This window comes from Procambarus clarkii, chromosome 7, assembly GCF_040958095.1.
Source record: "Procambarus clarkii isolate CNS0578487 chromosome 7, FALCON_Pclarkii_2.0, whole genome shotgun sequence".
Taxonomy (NCBI): Eukaryota; Metazoa; Arthropoda; class Malacostraca; order Decapoda; family Cambaridae; genus Procambarus; species Procambarus clarkii.
The window spans coordinates 33396739-33418597 of NC_091156.1; the positions used below are offsets into that span (position 1 = coordinate 33396739).

The window sequence follows — 21859 nt, forward strand, 5'->3', positions numbered from 1 at the left end:
ATCTTGGAGCAGTCGCTAAAGGCAAAGGACTCAACATAACCTTAAACTGGATCCCATCCCATGTTGGAATCCCATTAAATGAGAAAGCTGATGAAATTGCTAAATTTGGAACTCGTCATCCAGTGATACATAAAACAATTCAACCCAGCCTAGAGAACATAAAAAACATCATCACCAAAAAACTCTCACATCTCAACAAAGCCTACCTGCACCAGAGAATAGCTGAAGGTTCACCATCAGCAACATGGTATCTTCAGGCAACCAAATTAGAAAGGTTAAATATCCCAAAAGGAATCCACAGGGAAATAGCAGTTAGGTTATATAGACTACGTCTAGGTTACAGATGCAACTGAGAGATTGGTGAACCCCGACAGAGAGAGTGCATCTTCTGCCAAACTGTCACAGATAAGCCACTACTTCCCTATCTTCTGGAATGTGAAGCAACCAATGACCTTAGAAGAGCTTTAAGAGTTCCTGAATCATGCAGTGGCCACCCTGAAGCCATCAACACAGCCACTCTCCTGGTCAACAAAGGTGTCCAGCAGCTGGACACCTTCATAAAGACTGTGAAGCAGTATCCTCCCCCGCGATAACAGCTTGATGGTTAAATGCTACCTCAGAATACTGAAAAAAAATTGTACCAATTACGGGCTATTCATGCCCGTGCCACCTCTTGGGTGGCTTAATCTTTATCAATCAGTCAATCACTCTGTAAAACCACGGGAGACATCTCCCGTCACGCAGGGTGCAGTCGCACCTCCACAGATCTCCAGTATCATCTATTGATACTGAAAATGGCTCAAAAGGGCCACCACTTATGGGCTATCCATGCCCAAGCCACCTTTTGGGTGGCTTAATCTTCTCTGTCTCTCTCTCTCTGTAAAACCACTCCTTCTGAAGATGTATTAATATACGAAAGTACTTAAGGAAGTTCCTTTTTCAATTTTTTCTCCGTGGTCTGAGAATGTCATATATATATATATATATATATATATATATATATATATATATATATATATATATATATATATATATATATATATATATATATATATATATATATATATGCGAACAAGCCTGAATGGTCCCCAGGACTATATGCGAATGAAAACTTTTTCATTCGCATATAGTCCTGGGGACCATTCAGGCTTGTTCGCATTTGTGTTCCTCACGTGTGCCCCAAAGAATGAGGTGATTTGGTGAAATGCTATGCCCAAGATTACCATCCGAGTTGCCGTCGGGGAAGTGGCTCAAATAGCCTCGGCTATCACTTCCTTTTGACGGCCGTGATGGTCAAGCGGATTAAGGCGCCCTGTAGTTACCAGTTGCGTTGCTTCTGGGAGTATGGGTTCGAGTCACTTCTGGGGTGTGAGTTTTCATTCGCATATAGTCCTGGGGACCATTCAGGCTTGTTCGCATTTGTGTTCCTCACGTGTGCCCCAAAGAATGAGGTGATTTGGTGAAATGCTATGCCCAAGATTACCATCCGAGTTGCCGTCGGGGAAGTGGCTCAAATAGCCTCGGCTATCACTTCCTTTTGACGGCCGTGATGGTCAAGCGGATTAAGGCGCCCTGTAGTTACCAGTTGCGTTGCTTCTGGGAGTATGGGTTCGAGTCACTTCTGGGGTGTGAGTTTTCATTCGCATATAGTCCTGGGGACCATTCAGGCTTGTTCGCATTTGTGTTCCTCACGTGTGCCCCAAAGAATGAGGTGATTTGGTGAAATGCTATGCCCAAGATTACCATCCGAGTTGCCGTCGGGGAAGTGGCTCAAATAGCCTCGGCTATCACTTCCTTTTGACGGCCGTGATGGTCAAGCGGATTAAGGCGCCCTGTAGTTACCAGTTGCGTTGCTTCTGGGAGTATGGGTTAGAGTCACTTCTGGGGTGTGAGTTTTCATTCATATATATATATATATATATATATATATATATATATATATATATATATATATATATATATATATATATGTATATATATATATATGTATATATATATATATATATGTATATATATATATATATATATATATATATATATATATATATATATATATATATATATATATATATATATATATATATATATATATATATATATATATATATATATATATATGTCGTACCTAGTAGCCAGAACGCACATCTCAGCCTACTAAGCAAGGCCCGATTTGCCTAATAAGCCAAGTTTTCATGAATTAATGTTTTTTCGACTACCTAACCTACCTAACCTAACCTAACCTAACTTTTTCGGCTACCTAACCTAACCTAACCTATAGAGATAGGTTAGGTTAGGTTAGGTAGGGTTGGTTATGTTCGGTTATATATCTACGTTAAATTTAACTCAAATAAAAAAAAATTGACCTCATACATAATGAAATGGGTAGCTTTATCATTTCATAAGAAAAAAATTAGAGGAAATATATTAATTCAGGAAAACTTGGCTTATTAGGCAAATCGGGGCCGGCATAGTAGGCCGAGTATGACGTTCTGGCTACTAGGTTCGACATATATATATATATATGTCGTACCTAGTAGCCAGAACGCACTTCTCAGCCTACTATGCAAGGCCCGATTTGCCTATTAAGCCAAGTTTTCCTGAATTTATATATTTTCTCTAAATTTTTTCTTATAAAATGATAAAGCTACCCATTTCATTATGTATCAGGTGTATTTTTTTTTATTAGAGTTAAAATTAACGTAGATATATGACCGAACCTAACCAACCCTACCTAACCTAACCTAACCTATCTTTATAGGTTAGGTTAGGTTAGGTAGCCGAAAAAGTTAGGTTAGGTTAGGTTAGGTAGGTTAGGTAGTCGAAAAACAATTAATTCATGAAAACTTGGCTTATTAGGCAAATCGGGCCTAGCATAGTAGGCTGAGAAGTGCGTTCTGGCTACTAGGTACGACATATATATATATATATATATATATATATATATATATATATATATATATATATATATATATATATATATATATATATATATATATATATATATATATGTCGTACCTAGTAGCCAGAACTCTCTTCTCAGCCTACTATTCAAGGCCCGATTTGCCTAATAAGCCAAGTTTTCCTGAATTAATATATTTACTAGAGTTTTTTTCTTATGAAATGATAAAGCAACCCTTTTCTCTATGTATGAGGTCAATTTTTTTTTATTGGAGTTAAAATTAACGTAGATATATGACCGAACCTAACCAACCCTACCTAACCTAACCTAACCTATATTTATAGGTAAGGTTAGGTTAGGTAGCCAAAAAAAGCTAGGTTAGGTTAGGTTAGGTAGGTTAGGTAGACGAAAAAACATTAATTCATGAAAACTTGGCTTATTAGGCAAATCGGGCCTTGAATAGTAGGCTGAGAAGTGCGTTCTGGCTATTAGGTACGACATATATATATATACATATATATATATATATATATATATATATATATATATATATATATATATATATATGTCGTACCTAGTAGCCAGAACGCACTTCTCAGCCTACTATGCAAGGCCCGATTTGCTTAATAAGCCAAATTTTCCTGAATTAATATATTTTCTCTAATTTTTTTCTTATGAAATGATAAAGCTACCCATTTCATTATGTATGAGGTCAATTTTTTTTTATTTGAGTTAAATTTAACGTAGATATATGACCGAACCTAACCTACCCTACCTAACCTAACCTAACCTATCTCTATAGGTTAGGTTAGGTTAGGTAGCCGAAAAAGTTAGGTTAGGTTAGGTTAGGTAGGTTAGGTAGTCGAAAAACAATTAATTCATGAAAACTTGGTTTATTAGGCAAATCGGGCCTTGCATAGTAGGCCCAGTACTGTGTTCTGGCTACTAGGTACAACATATATACAGGTATATATATTTTTTTTTTTTTTAGTTTGTGAGGGTACCACCTCTGGTGCCAATGTGGGGACCCATAGCCTCGGAGAATAAAATAAAAAGTATTCAGAGGAGACCTTGTGGTTTCTCACTGAACACTAATATTATCTTCTCCTACCACCCCCATTCTTTTGTATGTACACATATATATTTACTTTATATGAACTTTGTTACAAAAAAGGAGTTACATATGGGTTACAAAGATGGTTATCATAGGTTGTCGAGTTCCTCCAGCTCCTCAGATGGCGTAGGCGGTGATGTGAGGTGTAGGCGTGCGACATACTTCATAATTTACACTCCCTATGTTTTTGACTGACATCAACACCGTATTACCACATATATTTTTATATGTATATATATATATATATATATATATATATATATATATATATATATATATATATATATATATATATATATATATATATATATATATATATATATATAATATAAAAATATATGACATATTACTGGTCCTAAAGCATAGTTTATGAACATATCAATAATAACACTGGAATTTAATTAAGTAATAAAAACTAATAATTCATCTCTGATATTTCTATATTAGGCAAATAATAAAGAATCCTCTTTACTTTCTTCTTCATCACCAGATGGGCCTGGAACTCTAGAAAGGGCAGGTGGTTTAACAGACACGTCCATGACTATTTCATATGCTGCGATTGTTGCAGTGTCATTCAACTCCTTGGAGATGAGTTGGTAGGAGCAGCATTATTCTCACATCTGGATAAAATTAATTTGGCCATCAAAGTGGCATTTACCAGTTTTTATTACTTTTTATTTCTGAATTTGGATTTTATATAGTTCATCGAGAACAATGCTCTTTCAGTTTTAGTATGTGAAAGCATCAAAATTAATGCAGAGATAACACATTTACTAATTTCTTGAAATGAATTTGAACTGGCTGCTGCTTTTCATTGAAGCCCTTCTTCCCATAATGAATCTTTCTGTGTTTTATTATTTATATCAACCAATTTATTTTTCTTTTACTAAATGGTATTCATCATTAGCTATTTCAGGTAGAACGGCCAATTGACATAGCTCGAGTGCATGGGGGAATTGTGTACAAACCCTGGTTTGTGTCTCTGAGAGGCTGCATGTTACAAGTAAATTCAGTAGAATTTCTGGTTGCAATTCTTTTAACCATGTCGTAGCTCAGTCGATTAAGGCAGCGTCTGGGATGCTCTCAGACGCAGGTTCGAATTCTCGTCACGGCCCTTGTGGATTTGTTCATGAGTAGGAGTCCCTATGCTATGCATGATATACTTGAGTACTGTGAAATGACATGCTGCACATGTCATTTCTTGTTTTGGTAACGATAGACTGAGCAAGTTGGAGAAGATACAAAGTAAAGCCATTAGAATGACCAAGAAATGCTATGATTGAGATAATAAGGATGGAATTGAGTCTGAAGAGTATTGGGGATATAATTTCAGAGATAAATATAGCTTCTGTCGTTAGATTACTGAAAAGTGGGTGAGCTAATGAATTAATCCTCTCAATTCAAAAGATGGGAAGTAATGAACAATGTACGTTACATTATAATAAGAGAGCATATATTTGTACCTTATGTTCTAATGTAATAAAGTATGATGTTATTCCAAATTGTATTTCTTGGCCTATGAGGCAATTCACACCACCATGGGAAGATTGTAACGTAGAAGTCGTATTTATTCCCCCTGCAAGAGAAAACAAGTATGTATGAGATAGGAGAGCTGAGGGCAACATATGATTGCATAAATAGAAAATTACCTACAGAAAACACGCTACATGTATATTGTGATGGGGGCAGTATCTAGGGATCGAAAGGCAGGATGTGGAGTCTTGATTCGGAAGTGCACTGATCTCGGCACTGTAGATCCTGTTATTGGATGCTGTTTTGCTGACAATGATTCTTAAACGCAGGCTGAACTCCAAGGTGTATTAGCTGGATCAAGTTCAAGTACGTATACTGAGACAATAAAAATACATCTCAAAGGAATAGAGTAGCTTAAGCTATTTCTCTACCCCCTCCTCTACTTCATGTCCTTCAAGGGGACGCACAAATTTAGCGAGTACAAATCCACAAATCACAGTACAAGCATCATATTTAACATTGCAGGATAATGTAGTAAACACAAGATATAAGTGTTACACTCTTGGGGCAAAATGCTTGCAGCTTCTGAGTATTCTGTCTTATACCATTATCACACATCCAAACAATATGATATGTGTTGGGGTATTCCACCTCTCTATTATTCTCTACCCTTACTCTGGGGTGAGCAATAGTTATGCTCAAGGTAACTCACCGTAGCCCTGCGGGTCTTCCCTCGATCCTCACGGCGCCACTGCACGCCAGGAGAGTCTCCCAGTCAATCTTAACGGCCTCTTATTAAGAAAGAGTGAGAACACGACTCGATCACCTCGACTGTCGTGTGCCCTCCCCAACAATAGGGCTCTACGGTTAAACACAAGATCGCCAACTGGTGTTTAAGGTGGCCAGTAACACCCTCAGTGGACTGGTGTATTCAGTGGTAGCCTTGGCAAGGTCACACTCAAAGATCAGGAATCAGGCAGGTACTTATTGTTATCACTCTATGCTTACAGGTATCATATAGCCACAAGATCAATGGAGGGGATGATAAAAACACTAAGATAGTTTTGTATTTTACTTAAAATGTATGAAAGATGTCACAAGGCCACACAATAATCGATAAATCAACTGATCCTGACTCGGCCGGTAATTCCCACGGATATTATGCGACCGCTAGAGGGCAACACTCTCCCCTCCTCATCAAGTGTCAAGAACAGCTGATTGCAATGGCCTCTCCGCGCGAACTTTGCTTGTTTTCTAGATTCACGCGCGCTGTTCCTTTAAATTTTCCAATATTACTAGAAACTCGCACACTCGATATTGGCACAAATAAACCGAATTACTTAGTTACACTGTACTCAGGCTCAAACAGTCTTTTCTACAATCAATTCTACAATGATTCACTGTAATGGTCTTACACTGTTATTTATCCAACAATATATTATGAAATATTAACACGGGAGTTTTCAGTACTTTCTCTCGTGGGCGATAACGCAATAATTCACTGTACTCACAAATGATTATTCACTGAATGAACATAGACATATATATAGTATATAAATCAATCATCAATACATGGAAAATAAATAGTTTCTGGGCACATAGCCTAACCTCCAAATACTGGCATAATATTATATATAATTCACCACTATATGTTCATATCAAAATCTATAGAAAGATATACACAACACAGTAAATTTATCACTGGTTCCTGGTGCCTGTACACACCAATAATCAACATGAATACTACAAGTACTCTTGATAGTACTGTCTAGCACACTGGTGCTTTACCGTGACATAGGTGAGACTTGCTCACGACATATAAAATCTTCAGGCTAGATAATATAGCCAAATAATATAGCTAACCAAAGGGGAATGGGGAGGGAACTAGAACCACCTACTTCACCCTATCCTCCGATGAGAGTCGAGATGTAGCTCCTGGTCCTCGTGTCGGGAACGCCCCCACACTACACGTCGTCGTGTCCTACCAGAGCCTCTCGTCGTCCCACCGTTTAGCGCGTCGTCTCCGTGCCTCCTCACTGCAGGTCCGTCCTCCTCCTTGACTTCTTGAAGGTTGGAGTCGGTCTCCTGGCCGTCGTCTTCTCCCAGCAACGGCTGTCGCCTACGTCTCAGCTACAGTCGTTCGGTTTCCCCAAATAGTCCTCTCTTCCTCAGCTACCCAGTGGCTCTGTCAGCCACTACGCTGTCACAAACTGGTGAATTGCCACAGACGTCAATATACGTCACTGCACGGCTTCACTGCTACTGGCACAGTACCTGACTGGAGCACTTGTTGCTCAAATAACCGTCAATTCCCTCTTCTGGTTCAACACATGAACTAGGGAAGACTTCTCAGAGTACTGGCGGAATTCAGGTGACGCGTAAATCCACGGTAGTGGGAAACAGCTGTCCGACAGACAGGACCACTCGTCGCACGTCCGACCTCTATGACGTGTCGAGTCTGACTGATGGCGCCAGCCCGGCGCGCGGACTGGACCCCCTTCCTTCGTGACGTCACTTTTACTACGGGAAGTTTTCATTGGCTCCCGGTGCCACATTGCTGTCGGTGACCAATCCGGTGCCACTGACGTCACACGGTTTTGGCGGGAGATCAGAGAGGCCAGCGCCATCTTGGCTCCCTAAAGGGCCTAAACCACAGGCCAAAACATTACTATTTCACAAATTTCTCGGCTCTCCGAGAACACTTCACTCTCTCCCATATATCAAATTGTAGCCTGCAACGTAGAGAACGCTTGGGAAAAGTAGACATGACTCTTACTGCAGGCATGGGAGAATTACAAGGGGGGGAACTCCGTCACATACCCCTCCCCTTAAAATAAGAGTCATGTCTGGTTAGTGGATGCGGGATAGGGCATCCGCTACTACTTCGTCCTTCCCCTTGATGTGCTTGACCTTGATCCTTGTCAGACTCTCAGTGCGGGTGAGACTGGTGCCGTCCGCCCTGGACCACTTACTTTCCTCCTCCGGGAGTTCTCGGTCCCTCGGTACACTCAGACCCATCTTCCGCTGGGTTTCTCGGGTATCCGTTCCGTCCTGCTTGGCGGCTCTACCTTCCACAGTGAAGAAATGTCTCAGGCGGCCTGCGTGACACACCTGTTTCTTCCGGGGTCCATCCGGCTTCCCAATCTCGTACGACACTGGACCCAACCGTCGCAGCACTCGGTATGGTCTCTTGAACCGCGACCTGGTCACTCTACCTTTACTTGGCAGCACAACCATTACTTTGGATCCGGCCTGAAAATCCCTCTGCGCAGCTCTCCTCTCGTACCACTCCGACATCTTACGTTGCGCCTTCTCCAGGAGTTTCCTAGCCAGTTTCTTCGCTCTAGTGAGACGTTCTTTGAACTTCTGGACATATTTATTCACCGTTCCCACGGTCGCTCCTGGTGTCCATCGTTCCTTCATCATAAATAGCATGGCATATATAATATATATAAATGGAAAGTAAGCCTTCTCAGGACCCACACGTCCTCCTTCGGCCTTACTAACCAATTCGGGGAACTCCTCCTGCTGTAACTCTCCGAGACGAGCGCGGTTTACCCCTGGAGAACCGGTGAGTGTCACCTGCAACTCACCATTCGGGCTACTCTCGCCCTCCACTCGTCCTCTGGGTCCTACGCAGAGGTGATCTGTTCCCAGGCTGTCAATCGACTCCTCAGCCCCATCAGATCCACAACCTCCTGGTTCTTCGCGTTGTCTCGGCGTATCAGTACAAACTGGGATCGCCACCGGTGCGATTCCCTTCTCGTCCCCACAGACGTTCAAATCTTCGCCTGTCTCCTCGTGTTGTTCTATGTACTCTTCGCCTTTCACGAGATGCGGGAGGACATATCCTCCACACGCGTCATTCCCCAAGATGACCTGTGCCTCCATCTTGGGCATTGATGTACAGACTCCCACCTCTAGGGTCTGGCAGCCATATTCGGAATTTAAAGTTACCTGGTGTAGGGGCATCCTCACTGGGCCTCCCACAGTGGTCACACTTGCCACCCCCACACTGGTGCTCTTGTAACCTTCGGGGAACAGGGTTTCACTTACCAGGGTAAAGTCAGCCCCGGTGTCTCTTAGCATCTTCACGGGGATGGGGTCTGCGACCCCCATCCTTACGGTTCCTTGACACATGAATGGGTGAACTTTCTTCTCCCCGTTCAGCACGGGTTCATCCCGCACTCCCTCGGCTCTCTGGTGCTCGAACATCACTAAGGCAACGTGTCCCCGCTGCTTAGGGCGTCTGCATTCCCGCGCGACGTGTCCGGGTATTCCGCAGTTGTAGCAGCGGCCCCTCGGCGGAGACCATCCGCCACCGCTCGCCTTAGCACTGCCTCCAGAGACTGTCACACCCTGTGTCTTTCCCGCCTCACTTGTCGTTTCTTTCCCTGCAGTAACAGTTCCCGAGCTCTCAGCTTGGTTCTCCCCTATCGGCTCTACAACACCTTTTGTTCCTCGGGTGTTCCAACTTGAGAAATGGGACTTGGGAGAACTCGTTCCTGTCCTCCATCCATCCGTCCTTCTATAACTCCGATCGTTTCCGACGTATGCGGGTGGTCGGTTCTGTCCCTCTCGGCGTGGGCGTAGGGCTTCTTCTAACATGTCGGCCCGGTCGGCTGCGGCCCTCAGGTCCTTTATGTCCGCCTCCTTTACCCTCATCCTGATCTCAGGAGAGAGCACGGACATAAACTTTTCCATGGCCATTAGTTCCTTGACCTCTTCGACCGACCTTGCTTCTTCAGAGTCCAGCCACTTAAGGAGCTTTCTTTCTATGTCCCTCGCCGTCTCCGCATACGATTTTCCTGGCAACCGGGTACATTCTCTAAACCTCTTTCTGTAACACTCTGGCGTGAGCTTAAAGGAACGGAGCACAGCTCGTTTTACCGCATCGTAGTTAGTGCATTCTTGGAAGTCGAGCATGGTGAAGGCTTGGCGAGCTTCCCCTGTGAGCCTTCCTTGGACCAACTCCGCCCACTCCGCCCTCGGCCACCTCTTCATAGCAGCAACTCTCTCAAAGTGATCGAAGAAACTTTCGGCTTCACTAGGCACAAAGACCGGCAGGTCTCGTTCCCTCACTCGTCGGTCTTCCTGTGGCGGGGCAGGGGCACCTAGTCCCAGTTCAGCTCGCTTCAGCTCCACCTCCTGGTTGGCTTCTATTTCCATTTGTCTCAGCCTAACTTCTTGCTCTCGTTCTTCCCGGCGTAGCTGTGCTTCTCGTTCTTGCTCTTCCCGGCGCAGCTGTGCTTCTCGCTCTTGCTCTTCCCGGCGCAGCTGTGCTTCTCGCTCTTGCTCTTCTTTGCGCTGTTGTGCCTCTTCTCTCCTCAGCTGCGCTTCTGCTTCTCGCTCTTCTTTGCGCTGCTGTGCTTCTCGCTCTTCTTTGCGCTGCTGTGCTTCTCGCTCTTCTTTGCGCTGTTGTGCCTCTTCTCTCCTCAGCTGCGCTTCTGCTTCTCGCTCTTCTTTGCGCTGCTGCGCTTCTCGCTCTTCCTTGCGCTGCTGTGCCTCTAGCTGCAGCTTCATTATTTCCAGCTTAATGCTGTGCCTGCTGCCGCTGGATCCCCTGCTGCTTCCACCAATACTCAGGTGTTCACCCTCACTGGCAGGTGTTTGGGGCCGTTCCTCCCCCAAAGCTTCGTCTCGAGCCTTGAGCTGAGCCATTATCTGTAGTCTTCTTTCACCAACTCTGGCAGATTTCAGCTTTATGCCAAAATGATTCGCTATAGCCTGTAACTGTGCCTTGGTGCACTCTTCCAGCACCTGTTCGTCTCTAGAATCAATAAACCTCGCTACTTTATCATCCTCCATCTTGTGCTACGAGTGATAACCTTCACCTGATCTCTAACACCACTGCCAAGTACAACTGCAACCTTTACTCCGATCCTAATCCTGGCGAGGTCGCCAATGTTGGGGTATTCCACCTCTCTATTATTCTCTACCCTTACTCTGGGGTGAGCAATAGTTATGCTCAAGGTAACTCACCGTAGCCCTGCGGGTCTTCCCTCGATCCTCACGGCGCCACTGCACGCCAGGAGAGTCTCCCAGTCAATCTTAACGGCCTCTTATTAAGAAAGAGTGAGAACACGACTCGATCACCTCGACTGTCGTGTGCCCTCCCCAACAATAGGGCTCTACGGTTAAACACAAGATCGCCAACTGGTGTTTAAGGTGGCCAGTAACACCCTCAGTGGACTGGTGTATTCAGTGGTAGCCTTGGCAAGGTCACACTCAAAGATCAGGAATCAGGCAGGTACTTATTGTTATCACTCTATGCTTACAGGTATCATATAGCCACAAGATCAATGGAGGGGATGATAAAAACACTAAGATAGTTTTGTATTTTACTTAAAATGTATGAAAGATGTCACAAGGCCACACAATAATCGATAAATCAACTGATCCTGACTCGGCCGGTAATTCCCACGGATATTATGCGACCGCTAGAGGGCAACACTCTCCCCTCCTCATCAAGTGTCAAGAACAGCTGATTGCAATGGCCTCTCCGCGCGAACTTTGCTTGTTTTCTAGATTCACGCGCGCTGTTCCTTTAAATTTTCCAATATTACTAGAAACTCGCACACTCGATATTGGCACAAATAAACCGAATTACTTAGTTACACTGTACTCAGGCTCAAACAGTCTTTTCTACAATCAATTCTACAATGATTCACTGTAATGGTCTTACACTGTTATTTATCCAACAATATATTATGAAATATTAACACGGGAGTTTTCAGTACTTTCTCTCGTGGGCGATAACGCAATAATTCACTGTACTCACAAATGATTATTCACTGAATGAACATAGACATATATATAGTATATAAATCAATCATCAATACATGGAAAATAAATAGTTTCTGGGCACATAGCCTAACCTCCAAATACTGGCATAATATTATATATAATTCACCACTATATGTTCATATCAAAATCTATAGAAAGATATACACAACACAGTAAATTTATCACTGGTTCCTGGTGCCTGTACACACCAATAATCAACATGAATACTACAAGTACTCTTGATAGTACTGTCTAGCACACTGGTGCTTTACCGTGACATAGGTGAGACTTGCTCACGACATATAAAATCTTCAGGCTAGATAATATAGCCAAATAATATAGCTAACCAAAGGGGAATGGGGAGGGAACTAGAACCACCTACTTCACCCTATCCTCCGATGAGAGTCGAGATGTAGCTCCTGGTCCTCGTGTCGGGAACGCCCCCACACTACACGTCGTCGTGTCCTACCAGAGCCTCTCGTCGTCCCACCGTTTAGCGCGTCGTCTCCGTGCCTCCTCACTGCAGGTCCGTCCTCCTCCTTGACTTCTTGAAGGTTGGAGTCGGTCTCCTGGCCGTCGTCTTCTCCCAGCAACGGCTGTCGCCTACGTCTCAGCTACAGTCGTTCGGTTTCCCCAAATAGTCCTCTCTTCCTCAGCTACCCAGTGGCTCTGTCAGCCACTACGCTGTCACAAACTGGTGAATTGCCACAGACGTCAATATACGTCACTGCACGGCTTCACTGCTACTGGCACAGTACCTGACTGGAGCACTTGTTGCTCAAATAACCGTCAATTCCCTCTTCTGGTTCAACACATGAACTAGGGAAGACTTCTCAGAGTACTGGCGGAATTCAGGTGACGCGTAAATCCACGGTAGTGGGAAACAGCTGTCCGACAGACAGGACCACTCGTCGCACGTCCGACCTCTATGACGTGTCGAGTCTGACTGATGGCGCCAGCCTGGCGCGCGGACTGGACCCCCTTCCTTCGTGACGTCACTTTTACTACGGGAAGTTTTCATTGGCTCCCGGTGCCACATTGCTGTCGGTGACCAATCCGGTGCCACTGACGTCACACGGTTTTGGCGGGAGATCAGAGAGGCCAGCGCCATCTTGGCTCCCTAAAGGGCCTAAACCACAGGCCAAAACATTACTATTTCACAAATTTCTCGGCTCTCCGAGAACACTTCACTCTCTCCCATATATCAAATTGTAGCCTGCAACGTAGAGAACGCTTGGGAAAAGTAGACATGACTCTTACTGCAGGCATGGGAGAATTACAAGGGGGGGAACTCCGTCACATATGGTACACTACTTATTTCCTTATTTCTGTAGTTATCAATAATTTTATACTAATACATAATGATCTGAGGTGTAGGCGTGCGACATACTTCATAATTTACACTCCCTATGTTTTTGACTGACATCAACACCGTATTACCACATATATTTGAATCCTACTCTTAATCTTATGTAAATTTATTCCTTGCAAGTAGACTTTCATCTATCATAAGTGAAGGAAGAATTTGTATATATTATTGCATAATTCATAAGTGTGTGTTACAGCTGTCCACCATTGTCATTCGCTTAACATATTGTTAATCCTCTTGGATCATCGTGATTTTTGTCTATGTGTTTCAAAGCTACCTCACATACAACATCGACAACACAATCAGACCATCTGGTCACCGTTTGGTCTGGGAGACATCTCCCGTCACGCTGGGTGCAGTTGCACCTCCACAGATCTCCAGTATCATCTCTTGATATTGGTGATGGCTCAAAAGGGCCACCACTTACGAGCTATTCATGCCCGTGCCACCTTTTGGGTGGCTTCATCTTCATCTTAACACATTCACAAGGGAGACATCTCCCGTCATGCAGGGTGCATTCGCACCTCCACAGATCTCCAGTATCAGCTCTTGATACTGGTAATGGCTTAAAATAGCCACCACTTACGGGCTATTTATGGCCGTGCCACCTTTTGGATTGCTTCATCTTCATCTTAACACATTCATAAGGGAGACATCTCCCGTCATGCAGGGTGCATTCGCACCTCTACAGATCTCCAGTATCAGCTCTTGATACTGGTAATGGCTTAAAAGGGCCACCACTTACGGGCTATTCATGCCCGCGCCACCTTTTGGGTGGCTTAATCTTCATCAATCAATCAATCGACAACACAATCGTGATCCAGCCGTGGACGAGGAAGGGTGCGTCTTGGGGCGCTCTAGAAAGTTATGAACTTGTGAATCAGTGACTTTGATGGAGGATGAAGAAGATTCCAGTACTTTTAAGGTCACAATAACCAGGAGAAACAAACGAAAAACTGTGCGCAGAGAATATTGAACACACATAGAGAATATATTGAATAGAACACACACACACAGAATATATTGAAAGAATACACACACACACAATATTGAACACACACAGAGAATATATTGTTTTTAAGGTCAGAGCTACTCCACTTGACGGTCATGCTATCGGAAGAAGCAATACTTTAAAGGTCCTGAAGGACGTAATTGGCCTCAAACCCGCTGACATTAGTCAGGAAGGTGAAGATATCGTGCTCTACTTTTCATGTGAAGAGGAGCTAGAAAAACTCCTCACTAACGATGCCATTCTTCGCAAAGAGCACTACCTGCATCCTCACTTCCCACGTCAGTTCCTGGCCGGAAGAACCGTTTTTACCAGCAGGACCAGCCGGTGGATCGCTGAGCGACCTCAACATCATATCATAAACAATATTGAGGACGAAAATCCAAACCTGTCGGTATTCAACCTAGAGTTCTGCAACACCGACAAAACATCAATGAAGATTACGTTCACCACCATAGCTGCGGCCACCCAGGCTGCCACACAAGGATTCTACTGCTTCGGCCTAAAAATACCACCCCACCAAATAAAAAAGGAACGATACCATGAGATCCAGCAGTGCTTTAAGTGCTAAGAGCTCTCCCACCCGACCAACAAGTGTCAGCACCCTGTCCAGAGGTGCAGCCTGTTCGCACTGGACCATCACTACTCCATATGCAAGGCAACAGTCCATCACTGCTTGCTCTGTGAGGGCAATCACCCTGCAATTTCCTACCGCTGCCCCCGCAGACAGGAAAGCATCAAGTTGATGCTTTGGCCCAGGTTGAAGCCAAAAGAAACAACTCGTCTACCTCCTCGACCAGAGCCCCAAGCGTTCAACCCACCACCTTAGCTCTCACTAGTCGACCAGAAGACTTTCTGGTCCTACCAACATGTGGCTCCTCCCAGCAGGCGACACAGCCTTCTCATTGGGGACCCAAGGTCCCCAAGGTCCCACAGGCTCCTTCACAGTCCCCTGCATCACGTGCCGGCATTATCCCTGGTCTTCTTAAACTGGCGGAAAGGCTTGCAGGACCAGACAACCAGCGCTTTGTCAGTGAACTAAACGCATTATACATAGACAATGGCCTGGCCCCCATCATAGCCACTAGCGTAAATCTCACTGCCTCCTCTACCACTCCGGAGACTACCACCAGGACGACCAAGTGGTCAACTTCAACACCGACTCCAGAACCGCCCATGACCCGGGCGACACAAACAGAGGTAATTCCTTCTCCTGCTCCCAACACTCCTACCATCACTATCTCAGCAGCCGCGCTAGCAGACGTGCTGTCTACAAACGATAACAGCACCACCAGCGCTCCTGAAATAGCTACAACCACCAATCAACGACACCTAAACCTACCTAAGGCTGCGAGGCGAAAGACAAAAACGCCCACTACGGAGGTTACGGGAGGTTACGGACTCCTCAGACGAGGAAATCATAGTAGGAGCTCCACCGCCGCATCACAAATACGATACATACACGGTTCAAGACTTCCTCATGGAGGCCACGTCACCAAACTCTAACGACAGCACTGCTCAGCCAAAGTCGCAGGCAAAGAAAAAACGGAAAACCTAGAGGTCTACACTAACCCCACCAGCTCCATAACTGGTATAGCCAGCCCTCCAGGCTGAAAACCAACATGAAGACCCCCATCCATCGCCACATCTCTAGTATCAGCCACTGGTACAGATAATGGCTTTAAAGAGCCTCCACTTAGGGGCTCACCATAGCCCGTGCTACTGGAACATATCGTTCTGAGTAGCGAATCTTAAACAACAACAACAGGTAAGGGGTACCATTTCATTTGTATCAGGGCGCCACTTTCCCCTTACCTACAAACTTATAATGCAAATTTCTCACTTATCTGGCGACGATCTAGTCGCCGCATATATCAACAGACTCCCTGTATCTCAGAGAAGAATGACCATTTGGTCACCATTTGGTCCGGGAGACATCTCCCGTCACGCAGGGTGCAGTTGCGCCTCCACAGATCTCCAGTATCATCTTTTGATACTGGTAATGGCTCAAAAGGGCCACCACTTACGGGCTATTCATGCCCGTGCCACCTCTTGGGTGGCTTAATCTTCATCAATCAATCTCAGAGAATCAATAGAGAAGGCTGATATGACTCATAAAGCAGGCAAATGGAAAAATATAGGAGAGGGCACCGTAATAATACTTATATATGTAACGTCCGTATATAGTGAATTATATAAAAAAAGGATGGTGGGAGGAAAAAGTTGGCGAGTGAGGCATTGTTGAGGGAGTGGCAACGAGTGGCTGGCTGGTGTGTGGTGGTCACTCCTCGTTGTTTTTCGACTCCCAATACCAACTTAGTGGTTCGTTATGGTGAACAAAACATGCAGATACTTATATATAACCTGTGTATAGAGCGTAATAACAGCAAAACTCTTTGTTTATTGTTTTCAATGCTAGTTTCCTAAATAGATTTCAAATGATTCATTCACCTCTTTAAACACCACCGACGTATATAAGTTAGTTTCATAATTAGCTTTGCAATACTTCATTTACCTCCCTAAACACCAACAATGAGTGAGTATTTCTATACTTGATAAAAGCGATCGATGGATTCCGCACACATTCACATATATTAAGCAATGAATTTGCTATAGTACCTACAGTACTCAGACTTCTCGAATTACTTACATCTTATTATATCTTAACTTTGTTGTTCATTCAACAATAGAGTCGTTTTCCAGGGAATGACGTTATGTTAGATGATGCATCGCCTCGCCTCGCATGGCATCGTATCGCATGTCATTGCATCGTATCGCATGTCATTGCATCGTATCGCATGTCATTGCATCGCATCGCATTGCATCGTATCGCATGTCATTGCATCGCATGGCATGGCATTGAATGGCATGGCACATGGCATGGCGTCTCGTCTCGTCTCGCCTCGCTCCACCCAGCCCCGCCTCGCCTCGCCTCACTCCACCCAGCCCCGCCTCGCCTCGCCTCACTCCACCCAGCCCCGCCTCGCCTCACTCCACCCAGCCTCGCCTCGCCTCACTCCACCCAGCCTCGCCTCGCCTCACTCCACCCAGCCCCGCCTCGCCTCGCCTCACTCCACCCAGCCCCGCCTCGCCTCACTCCACCCAGCCCCGCCTCGCCTCGCCTCACTCCACCCAGCCCCGCCTCGCCTCAGGTTTGTGAAAACAATATATCAACCAAAGTGTTAGATGTGAAAAAAAAGTCGTGATATATATACAAAAATGTAATAGTTGGCGCGTAATAGTGCTTTTTGTTTTCTGTTATGGTATCAGAGAGAAAACGTCTCCTATTTATATTATTTGAGGAGCGTTGGCGATAACAGGCCCCTTGCACTTCTAATTCGTTATTGTCCTTTTCAAAAGCTGTAGCTACCTTAAGACACATGACAAACGGAGGCTTTTGTATTAGAGTTGAGCCCTATACTCCCTGGCCAGGAGCGAATTCGTGAAACGCCACACGAGTCTGTTTACCACTTCGCCGCCAGTTACATATTCACTATTCATGAAGGAAACCATGCAACCATGCCTCCTATCGCTTCTCGGCCTTTTGGCTAAGATCAATGTGCCTTGAGCCAGGTGCTGGAGGACGAACATAGCCTATGTTCACATTGATTGTGTTGTCGTCCGCACGCCCGTTTTTACGGAGTTTAATGGGGCAACACAATCAATGTCTGTCTCTGCCCCAGCCACGGCCTCGTGCTTCTGTCCCTTGTGATGGATCCACGACGGCCCTCGAGGCTGACGGTCCCGTGGGTGGAGGAGGACCAAACCCTGCAGGCAGCAACCCAGGTCGCTGCCCATAGGCAAAACCCACATTACCCACACCACACCGGCCGCCTGAATGATGCTCCAGGGACGACGGCGGGACCCGAGGTCGACCTTGGTGAGTCGGCCTCAGTATTCAAGATGGACCACGACTCGAGGACGACTGCCTGCCCCAGCGATGTGAAAGTGGAAGAAGACGACTCCAGTGACGATGACTGTCTGGTGATCGACCTGGACGAATCGACCGCATGGATGACGACGACCGCTGGCCACGAGGTCGCCCTTGGCGAGGCGGCCTCAAGGAGGACCATACTCCCCCACTCTGGGGAGGTTGGCTCGGAGTGGGGTCGACGCTAGAGGCAGAGACGCGGGGGTCAGCGCTGTGAGACTGACCCATTCTACAGACAACACCGAGGTCGCCCTTGGCGAGGCGGCCTCGAGGAGGACCATACTCCCCCGCCCTGGGGTCAGTCCTGTGCGGCTGGCTCAGGGTGGGGTCGACGCGCGAGGTGAGGCTACCCCGTGACTCTACTAGCAACATTGGGGTCGCCCTTGGCGAGGCGGCCTCGAGGAGGACCATACTCCCCCACCCTGGGGTCAGTCTTGGGAGGCTGGCTCCGGGTGGGGTCGACGAGGACGAGGGAGTCAACGCAGTGAAGCAGGCCCAGGACACACCAGACGACGACGACTGTACCGAGGTCGCCCTTGGCGAGGCGGCCTCGAGGAGGACCACACTCCCCCACCCTGGGGTCAGTCTTGGGAGGCTGGCTCCGGGTGGGGTCGACTCGAGAGACGACGGGAAGGAGGCCGGCGCTACGAGGCCGGCCCATGACGCTACCAGACGCCCCAAGGTCGCCCTTGGCGAGGCGGCCTCGAGAGGGACCCCTGTTGGGACCACCTTCGGCAGGACGAACCCGGGGGCCAGCAATGTGGAACTGGTCCCTGATGTGACAACCATCACCAACGATGCCAGCCCCGAGGACGACCCTGGTATATGGACATCATGGACGACTCCATCCAGGACGCCGTTCTACAGTTTTACATCTGGGGTCGGATTCAGCGACTTAATCACATCAGCTCCTGGGATCGGCTCCAGCGACCTGGCCAGTAAGCCCAGATTAGCAAGCGCTCTCCAACTGAGGTATAGCTCGACGCCTGCGGATCTAGGGGTCGGCACCAGCGACGCAAGCCACGGGGTCGGCTCCAGCGACACTAGCCCTAGGACTGGCTCTACCAACAAGCACTTGCGGGCTGGTGCCTGCAATACACCCCTGAGGGCAGGCCCTGGCAGTGCCAAGACATCTACCACCAGGGCCGACCCCAGCGACGACTCCCAGACAGCCACAGTTCCGGAGACTGGCTCGGGGGTCGGCGCCAGCGGCACTCGCCCAGGAACCGACTCCACCAGCAAGCCCTGTAGGGCTGGTGCCTGCAATGCACCCCTGAGGGCCAGCTCTGGCAATGCCAAGACATCGACTACCAGGGCCGACCCCAGCGACGACTCCCAGACAGCCATAGTACAGGGGACTGTTCTGGGGGTCGGCACCAGCGACACGAGCCCAGGAACAGAGGCCACCAACAAGCCCTTAAGGGCTGGTGCCTGCTATACACCCCTGAGGGCCGGCCCTGGTAATGCCAAGACATCCACTACCAGGGCCGACCCCCAGACAGCCACAGTTCAGGGGGCTGTTTCGGGGGCCGGCGCCAGCGACGACCGTGACTTCTGGGACAGCCCTCTCTCCCAAAGGCCCCAGAACAGGCAATACACATTCAGGAGAGTCCACAATGAGTCTGACGACAGTAACGACAGTCAGGACGCCCAAACAATGAGCCAGGAGATCAACGGGCTCCTGAACCAAGAGAGAATTGTTTTTTTTACATGCAACTTAAATACAATAAAAACAACACAGAATACAGAACAGAACAAAAGAAAACAATAGACCACCGGCCAGAAGGGCCGACAGCATTTCACAATAAACCACAAACATGATAAAGGCATAGAAAAATACAGCATACAACAAGGCACAAAGTAGAATACAATGGCAAACAAGCAAGCACAGTAACATCACAAAACAAAACCGTCATGAAACAAAACATACATCAAAGGCTCAACAGGGAACATAACAGTACAATCACAATACATACCAAACAAAACATAAAGAACAAACACGTACAACAGGTAAAGCACGCCATAACAAACGGAAGGCAAAACAAAATGGCACAACCGAACAAAGAGCACTCGCCAACAGCCTGAAGGGCACACAATATGACATACACAAGCGCATACGACATCCACAACCGAACACACAAATACACAGGAACCGCACACCCACCCACCAGCCATACAAAGAAAACCTACAACATACACCGGAGCACGCAGGAACCGGGAAACAAAACCCACCCCACCCACTCACACACACACACACACACACCCCATCCTCACCGCACACAACAGGAAACACAGAAATCATTTGCGAGGAACAGCGTGAGAAATGTACTTCTCCGGGAAAACAGCGGAAGGATACTTCGCCTTGTAAGCCTCCCAGACCAAATCTTCAAGGTCGGTAGGGTTTTTGATCCCCCTCTCCCGAGGGGGTATCATAAACTCAGGAACATCGATATCGGGCGGCATCGGCCAACGCCCGAGGTCACTGACACAAGTCGCATAACGAGGCCGAGGAGCGCCATCCACGCCCATCGAGGAAGCAGACGACACTGGAGAGGCGGCCCTCGAAGCAGACGACACTGGAGAAGCGGACGAGGGCCGCCGAGACTGCCACGCCGGCGCACACATAGGAGCAGGGGCCGGACGACGAGACTGTAGCACCTCCATGGATACCGCAGGAGACACAGAAGAGACTGCTGGAGACGGAAGAGGCGGCAAGACCGCTGCCGAGGAAACGGGTAACGAGGTACTGTGGCCACAGTACTCTCAGAGCGAGCATCCTTTCTCAACACCATCACCAGGCCACCCCGCTCACCACCAACCACAGCAGGGGGAACCACCCCCCACGAAGAACCGGAGCCACCCCACGCAGGCGACGCACCTGAAGCAGGACCCTCGGACACCAGACCAGGAGGGGAGGCCGAAACGCCGGCACCGGCATCCTCAGGCAAGTGTACCTCCGCCACCACCGTAGTGTGCACCACATCCGGAGCCACCCCACCGTCAACGGAAGGACCACACTCGTCGAAGTCGCTGTTACGGACCCGAGCCCGACGTCCGAGCACGGAGCAGTGACGACCGCGCCATCTATGGGTCAGCTCCCGAAACCCCCTCCAAATGGACGACGACACCTGGTGAGGACGAGGTGTACTGGCCACGAGGGCCAGTTTCCAGTCCTGTTCAGCTCTCAACACAGCCGCTGCTGACCTCTGGTGAGGTGGTGCTCAGACGACAACGCCATCTATGGAGTGGATAGGTGGGCGTTTGTGTCTGAGCCTGTA

At 47.0% G+C, this 21859-nt stretch overlaps 1 protein-coding gene across 1 annotated transcript in view; it reads left to right on the plus strand.

The window, feature by feature from the left end:
- LOC138357990 (uncharacterized) overlaps window positions 1–20352 on the plus strand; it is a 34288-nt gene extending 13936 nt beyond the window's left edge. Inside the window, exons 2-4 of the mRNA XM_069315342.1 lie at window positions 4461–4609; window positions 18334–18742; window positions 18817–20352. Coding sequence (XP_069171443.1) covers window positions 4461–4609; window positions 18334–18742; window positions 18817–20352 — 2094 coding nt within the window. The remainder of the gene's footprint in view (window positions 1–4460; window positions 4610–18333; window positions 18743–18816) is intronic.
- The last annotated feature ends 1507 nt before the right edge of the window (window positions 20353–21859 follow it).